At 40.6% G+C, this 7,667-nt stretch overlaps 1 protein-coding gene across 3 annotated transcripts in view; it reads left to right on the top strand.

Moving 5' to 3' along the window:
• Nucleotides 1-18: 18 nt before the first annotated feature.
• The window catches only part of LOC142886862 (sterile alpha motif domain-containing protein 9-like), an 8,302-nt gene continuing 653 nt past the window's right edge, over nt 19-7,667 (top strand). The window contains exons 1-5 of one of the 3 annotated variants that reach the window (XM_076024097.1): nt 19-266; nt 832-964; nt 1,574-1,656; nt 1,741-1,766; nt 2,327-7,667. The exon at nt 2,327-7,667 is cut by the window's right edge and continues 653 nt beyond it. In XM_076024097.1, the coding sequence (XP_075880212.1) occupies nt 1,763-1,766; nt 2,327-6,960 (4,638 nt within the window). In that variant the 5' untranslated portion in view covers nt 19-266; nt 832-964; nt 1,574-1,656; nt 1,741-1,762 and the 3' untranslated portion in view covers nt 6,961-7,667. Of the gene's footprint in view, nt 267-811; nt 965-1,573; nt 1,657-1,740; nt 1,767-2,326 lie in introns of all 3 variants that reach the window. The other 2 variants (XM_076024099.1, XM_076024098.1) reach the window with 2 other exon arrangements.

The raw sequence follows: 7,667 nt of genomic DNA, 5'->3' as shown, positions 1-7,667 counted from the left end.
TGTGTGTGTGTGTGTGTGTGGCCCGAAAACGGAAAGCGTACCTTCTCTTTTATCAGAAATGAAACTCAGCGGACCGCGCAGCCGCAGTAGTTTCGGAGGAATCTTTTTTTGTTGTTGTTGTTTTGTTTTGGAGGAAACTGCTGAGTGGGAGCGGTGAATGTGACGGGTACCTTTCCGTACTTCTACGTTGCGTTTCTCAAGCGCAATGTTGTAGTCATTATTATTTTTCCCTATCTAAAGGAGTGTCTTCTCTGCAGTTCTTTCAGGTAAGAACAAGGGAAGGGAAGAAGCTTACCCGACTTGTATGAGCTGTCATGAATGTATTTTGGGGCGCTATCCACTGCCGTTGCTAGATCGTTGAGCGAGATGTCGTGTATAAACCGTTTAATTTGAAATTGCCATGGAACTGGATTTTGTAGTGGGGAAATTCCGGCATTGAGTGCGTTTGATGTTCAATGATGTCCGTCCATTGACGGAAATAGTTAAGTAGCTGGTTATGTCCTATAGTTAAAATTACCAGATTACATTCAGGGTGCTAACGCTAGCTTCGCCCTGGCAACACTTGCATGACGTAATCAGCAGCCAGCAAAACTCGTTCCCCGAGGTAGTTCAAATCATTGCTGGAGACTTTAACCGTGCTGACTTAAAGCAATTGCTGCCAAAACTCCACCAGCATATTAAATGTATCACCGGGTGGGGGTGGGCGGGGCACATTGGAGACGAGGTCTACTGTAACGTAAAGAGGGGCTACCGGACAAAGTCACTTCCACATCTGTGTTGGTCAGACCACCTGCCCTGTTATTAATTCCAGCGTACATCCCCCTCAAGAAGAGGGCTTCCATCACATCCAGAAGTGTTAAAACCTGGCCTGAGGGTTCCTCTGAGATGCTGCGGTTCTGCTTCGAGTCCACTAACTGGGATGTTTTTGAACACCAGGACCTGCAGCAGTACACCAGGACAGAAGGTGAACAGTGCAATAACTGCACAATGTGAATGTTGTATGTGTGTTGTCATTTTTACTATGGTTTTTAGTATTAATTGCTTTTCCTTTTTTTTTTTTTTTTTTTAATTAATGCAGAAGCACCAAAGGAAGGCACATTTAACTGTCATTGTAGTACTCCTGTACAATGACAATAAAGAATTAAAGTTCAATTTCAAACATTGCTACGTACTGTCTGCTACTAACACACGCAACTAAACTTTAGCCTAAAAGGAATAGGTAGTTTATTGCTCAACCTTTTCATTGTTTCATTGACTTAAGTATTGCGTCGTTGTCGTTTTCTTTCTTAAGAATTAAGAAGTTGTATTATGTATTCATGTTATTAAAAGATGCACACTTTTTGTGCTACTCTACATTTTTGCATCACAATTGCTCCTCTTGGGACAAATCAAGATATTGATTGAAGATTAAGAAACTGCATGGATCAAAACTTGTGGTTGTCTTTATAGAGAAGGACAACTCATGGTGACAAGGTCATACTTTAAGCAGAAATGAGTCTATGATGGAAGATAAATGTGAGTCATGGAACTGTGTGAAATTAGCTCTTTAAGTTATGTTTGATTCTCTCCGCAGTGTGATCTGCTGCCTACTGACAGACATCAGCTGGACCACCCCACACTACCAAACTCTTGTTTTGCTACCTGACATGAAGACAAGTAAGAGACTGATGTTGTCATGTCATAACAACCTCCCACCCAACTAAATGAAAACACTTTAACATTTATTTTTGTTTTTTGCAGGAGGAAAGTGACAGGGAACATAATGGGTAAGTAAAGAGACATTTTTTTTGTGTCAACATTTATTGCCATATGCACAAGTAACATGAGCATTGTTTAGTAGGATTTTTGCCTAGTATGTATTTGAATTCTAGGCAGTAACAGGGACCTCTTGGTAGTGTGTCTGCCTTGACAGTGGTCTGACTTTTGATCCTACCTGGCGCTTAAGGTCACCATAAATAAATAAAATAAAAACAAACAAAAAAACCTCTGGAGAAATCAACAGTATACACACAATTGTAATATTTTTGCGGGAGTTCCAGAGCCTGGGAGCAGCAGCTGAAGGCTCTGCTTCCATGGTGGTGAGATGGGTAGAGGGAAGAGGAGGATGTTACAGTACGAGAGGGAGTGGCAAACTGAAGGAACAGGGTTGACCTTTTTTATTTTATTTAAAAGTGTGCTCAGGAAAGGCATCTGATGTGAGGTCATGCCAAATAAAATATGTGAATCATTTCTACTATATGTGATCCCCACAAGGATCAACGGAAAAGAAACAAATACTTGACTTTAAAGATTTTTTTTCTATTGCTTTTTTCTCCACATAATACAGCTGAAGAACAGCCACCCAAGAACTGGAATGAATCTCAAGTAAGCACATGGCTAAGATCTATTGGAGTCAAAGAGCCCTACATAAAGAAACTCTATGATGAAGAAGTAGATGGACAAATTCTTCTTGCACTGACAGTGGACTTTCTTAAGGAAAGGTTTGGGATGAAATTAGGTCCCGCCCATTTAATCATTCAAAAAAGAGATGGGCTCATTAATTCCAAGCAACAGCATCAACAAAAGAACAAGGCTTCCAGTGGTAAAAAGACAGAGTTGGATAAAAAAGGCACTAACGAGGAATCAGTCACATTCTCTGTTAAGACAAGCGAGGGTCTTCCAACAAAGAATGTTTTGACAGATCAAAATACACAAAAGGAGACCAAAAACACCCTGGAACAGAGTGTGCTGACGTCAAAGGAAGACTGCAGACCACGGCCTTTTGATCAAGAAGCGGCTGATTTCATTTATGTCAAACACGGAGTAATGCAACCAGAGTCAGGGGCTTTCGACCTGATATCCCCATGCCATGAATATAAATCTTTTACAGTGGCTGCTGATTTAGATCGGACAAGGCTCCAAGCTAAGTTTGCCAAAGAGGTCCTCAAATTTGCAATTGGATGCATGAATATCAGATCCAATGGTACAATACACTTTGGTGTGGTGGACAGCAAGGAGAACACAGAATATGTGCATGGTGAGATTATTGGTGTCCCTGTGAAAGACAAGGACATTTATGTGGATGCTTTGGACTATGTCGAAAGGAGTGTCAGTTCAGACGCTGAACATGTCCGCCAGTGTGTGCGACCACCGAGGTTCATTGAGGTCATGGACAAACATGGTGCAGAAAAGAGCTTTGTGGTGGAGGTTGACATTGTGCCGTTGATCAGCATAGTTAAAAATAAGGTGTACGCTGTACGACTGCCAAATTTCAAAGAGTCGACGAACAAAGTGGAACTTGAGAAACAAGCAATTCTGCGCAGGGTGGGTTCAAAAACAGAGCCAGTGAATGAACAAGTCCTGGGTGACTTTTATCACCGTGTTCAAGATCGAGATGCTCAAAGAGAGGAAGCAGAAAAAAAACAGTTCCTTTTTTCCCCTGGCAATTGTCAAGACCTTGGAAGGAAACTGAAAATGTTCATGACAAGTGGGAAGAAATTAATTGAGAAGGGGAAGTGGTTTATACTTGTCACCAACAAATTCAAACCAGAAGACCTGGACAGTCTTAACTGGCTGCTAAACATGAACTTATTCTGTGTGTTTGATTTTGACCCTGACTCAAAGGTCTCTGGTCTCTGCAGTCGATATCTTGAATGTCATGCAGCAAATATGCATTTCCCGCAAGACTATAGAATGTGTGGTGACAAGACAGTCCAGGAATTTACGATCCATATGCATTTGTTTGAGCAAACCAGTTGGATCTTTTGCAATGGCCGCAATGACTTCAAAGGAGATGAAAGTCCATGTGATGAGATGACATGGATAAAGACAAAAATGACTTTCCTGCGGGAATGTGTTTCCCTGATCTGTAAGCAAATTTTGCCAAAAGGGACTTTTCAAGTCATTTTTCTTCTGACATCACCAGTTGAGAAACCATTGTTGCATACCTTTAATGAGTTTTTCACTGACATGAATGGCCATGAAGACATCATCTGCATCTGTGAATCGGAAAAATATTTTGAGAAATGGCAGAGCTTTGCAGAGGGGTCATGTGGAACAGAAGTTCTGAACAATTTCAGCGTTGTAGGAATGAAAATGAGTCACATTGATGCAACTCTGCAGCAAATACAACATGTAACAACATTAAACAGTAAATACCTGCCTGTTTATGTCAAAGGGACATGTCTTCTTCAAACACACTTAGAGGAACAGATGTATTCACTGGAAATTTTAACAGTAAACCACTGTAATGAAACAAGTAAAGATTTTATCAGTGAGGAAAAGGCAAATATTGAGCAAAAGTTCTACCATGGTGGCAAAGTAAACTGGTTGAATTTTTGGCTTGCTGACCATGGCCATGTTGGAGAGGTAATTAAAAGAGATGCTTATGATGAACTCTCCAAACTTCTCAACAGTGCATTGAGATCGAGTGTAGTTCATAGTCCGGTTGACCGTATAACCATCTACCATCATCCAGGAAGTGGTGGAAGCACTGTGGCGAGGCAGCTGCTGTGGAACAACAGGAGAGAATTAAGGTGTGCAGTTGTGAAAGCATCTTACTCAGTTGGTGACGTTGCTCGACATGCAGTTGAACTGAGAGAATATGAAGAAAAAGACCCACAGAGATGTCTACCTGTGCTACTTCTCATTGAAGACCAAGGCCAAGAGTACCTGGACGAGCTAAGGAATGAGCTAGAAGTTGCTATAAACACCAAACAAATTCAAAATGGAACTTTGTGTTTCATTTTGTTGAGCTGCAGACGATCTCACGATCCAGAGAGAAAATGCCAAGAATCTCTATTACAGAATGTTTCCATCACTCACAAACTGTCTCCCCAAGAGAAAAAAAAGTTTTTTGAAAAGAGAGAAGATCTAGAGCAACAGTATGAACCTGACTTTATCCTCACATTTGTTTTGATGAGCGAAGAATTTGATGTTAAATACATTCAGGAGTTTGTAACAAATTTGCTTCAAGACATTGACCGTCAATCTGCTTCCACCCGCCTCATTCAATATGTGGCTCTGCTCAACACTTACGTCCCAAACTCTTTCATTTCTCAGTCTCACTGCGAAGCTTTTCTTACCTTTACCGTCCACTTGGAAAGGTTTCGCCAGCGCGAGTTTGAGAAAGCACTCGGTCCCCAGGCTAAACTGGTCCTCTTGCACCTCAGGGATGAAAAGACCCACATTAATTCAATCAGAATAATTCATCCTCTTGTCGCAAAAGAAATACTTCTACAGCTCCTTGGGAAAGAAAATACCCAAAGCAGTTTGGCAATGGATTTCCTGCGTGAAGATGTGCTGTTTGAGCATAGATTTGGAAGAGATGAGTTTCTGCTACATTTGAGGACTCTTTTCATTAAAAGATCACAAATCAGCAAAGGTGACAAACGTAAAACTTTGTTCTCTCCTTTAATCGAGCAAGTGCTTAAAGATACGTATCTCCCAGATACAGCCATTGACTTACTCAAGGAAGCTTTCCAGCGTTTTCATCATGACGCATTTGTTGCTCAGCAACTTGCTCGCCTTTATTACACTTACGAGAGGTTTGAGGAAGCAAAAATTTGGGCAGAGACAGCAGCTCGAAAGCAGCCAAACAATTCATACATACTGGACACAAAAGGGCAAGTGTATAGAAAATGGTTCCAAGCAAAATGCAAGGCATTAGACAGCCAGAGTGTGCCAAAGACAGCACATAATATGGCAGATGCTGTGGGAACTGCGCTAAAAGCCCTGGAATGTTTTCATGAATGTGAGAAAGCTGCTGCTGCAGACAGGGAGGATGCAAACAATTCAGGCTACTTTTCTGAGGTAGAAGTTGGGATGGGTCTGCTAAAGCTGATTTCCTCAATGGATGCTTTTGCAGAAAAAACCAATGGCCATGCAGAATTTATGAAGTACCTGATAACAGATTACATTCCAAAGGAGGTTGAGGAGGCCTGGCAACCCTTTCATGAAAGTTTGAAAATACTTCACCAAACAATGAAAAATGCCTTGGAATGGATTTCAGAAGACCTGAGTTACTTTCAGACAGATATTGCTGCAGATGAAGAGGAGACCCATGAGAGTATTGAGGAGAAGATTGGTCAACCACTGGTATGGCTGGCAAGGAGGTCTGTTGAATATGGAAAGTATTTCAGTGAAGTTTATGCCAATACGTTGAAAAAACTGGAGCAGTCAGTCCCTTCCAGTCTCACTCCCTTCCAGAAACGCATGATAATCTATCACCTTGGTGGGGGAAACATTACCTCCATCCTCTCAAAGCTGACAGACCAGAGGGATGCAATCCGCTTTTTGGAAACTATCCTTTCTCTTTACCCAAGCGATCTAAAAAGAGCAAAGTGTAGCCAAAGGGATATTATCAATTATATCTTTACCCAGATCACTCTTAACTGTTTGTCACCACAAAATAAAAGTTTGGTGCCTCTAAAAGACCTTCAAGCACTTTGCCATCACTTCCCAAGCAACAAGAGGAATTGCTTACCGAATGCCCTGTTTTTGCTCACCTTGTTATTTTGGCCAGAGGATGACGACAATGATCAAGAGAAAGAGAGAAAGTATGAAATAGTGCAATCGGCTGTCGAACATCTGGATAGAGGCTACAGGGGCAAGAAGAAGGACATTCCTCAGAGGAAAAGAAGGATTTACACCCATTTTTTTCTGGGCACTGGGATTGGTTTGGATAAATTTGTCCACAAGAAAAAGTTTGAAAGTGTCACAAAGGGGTTCTCAGTCTTAGAGAAGCGGATGAAGTGGTTTCGGGGTGAGGCGTGGAAGAAGCCTCAGCTTGCCAAGATGTTGAAAACAGTTTCTGGATGGACTCAAGATGGAGATGTGTATCTTGAATGCCCAGAGAAAAAGAATTTCAGAATCTTGCCTCTTCACGTCCTCTCAGTCCCTCATGGTAATGAAAACATCACTTTCTACCTGGGGTTTACATTCAGAGGTCCTGTTGCCTACAACATAGTTGTAAAAACTTAACCTTCTAGTTTGGATTTTTTTTGTTTTGTTTTGTCTTGTCTTTGCAGAGTTGTGTTTGACATTGCTTATGCGATCAACTATTTGTACAATTTATAATCAATGACAAGTGTATTCCAATTGATAGGACATTATTAAATTATTGAATCATTTATTGGTATATAAACAATATTTGAGAGTGGGTGACTTATCTGTGTAATGTATGTAAACAGTGTCATCAAATAATCCTCTTGCCCACATCAAGCTGCATATTCTGTAACCTTTCAGAACAGCAAAGTGACCATTGTATTTGAATTTTATATTCAATTCAAATGTATTTCTATAGCCCTTTACAATAGCCAAAAGGTACCCAAAGTGCTTTACAACAAAGGAAAAACTCAATACATAGGAAATAAAAATGTTGTCTGTTGGTTATTGACACTAAAGGTGTCAACTAAGAACTGATAAGTTATTTATTAAAAAAAAAAAATAATAATAAGGAACGGACTGACCCACATTGGGTCAACAGCCCACCAGGCTGATGCCTGGTATGCCCGATGGCCAGTCCAGCCCTGCATACACGAGTGCAAGAAAATTGTGGTACATTTTCAGAATTAAATAACAATTATATGTGCTAACAATCTATTTTTTTTATGACAATCTATTTTTTATAAACTACCTGTTGTCAGTTATTCAGTTCTGATACACTGTTTTTTATATTTGTTTATGTA

Source organism: Nelusetta ayraudi, unplaced genomic scaffold, assembly GCF_046127955.1.
Source record: "Nelusetta ayraudi isolate G7.1 ecotype Tasmania unplaced genomic scaffold, CSIRO-AGI_Nayr_v1 ptg000016l, whole genome shotgun sequence".
NCBI classification, from domain to species: domain Eukaryota; kingdom Metazoa; phylum Chordata; class Actinopteri; order Tetraodontiformes; family Monacanthidae; genus Nelusetta; species Nelusetta ayraudi.
The sequence above is the reverse complement of the archived record's forward strand: the minus strand, read 5'-3'. Positions and strand labels throughout refer to the sequence as shown.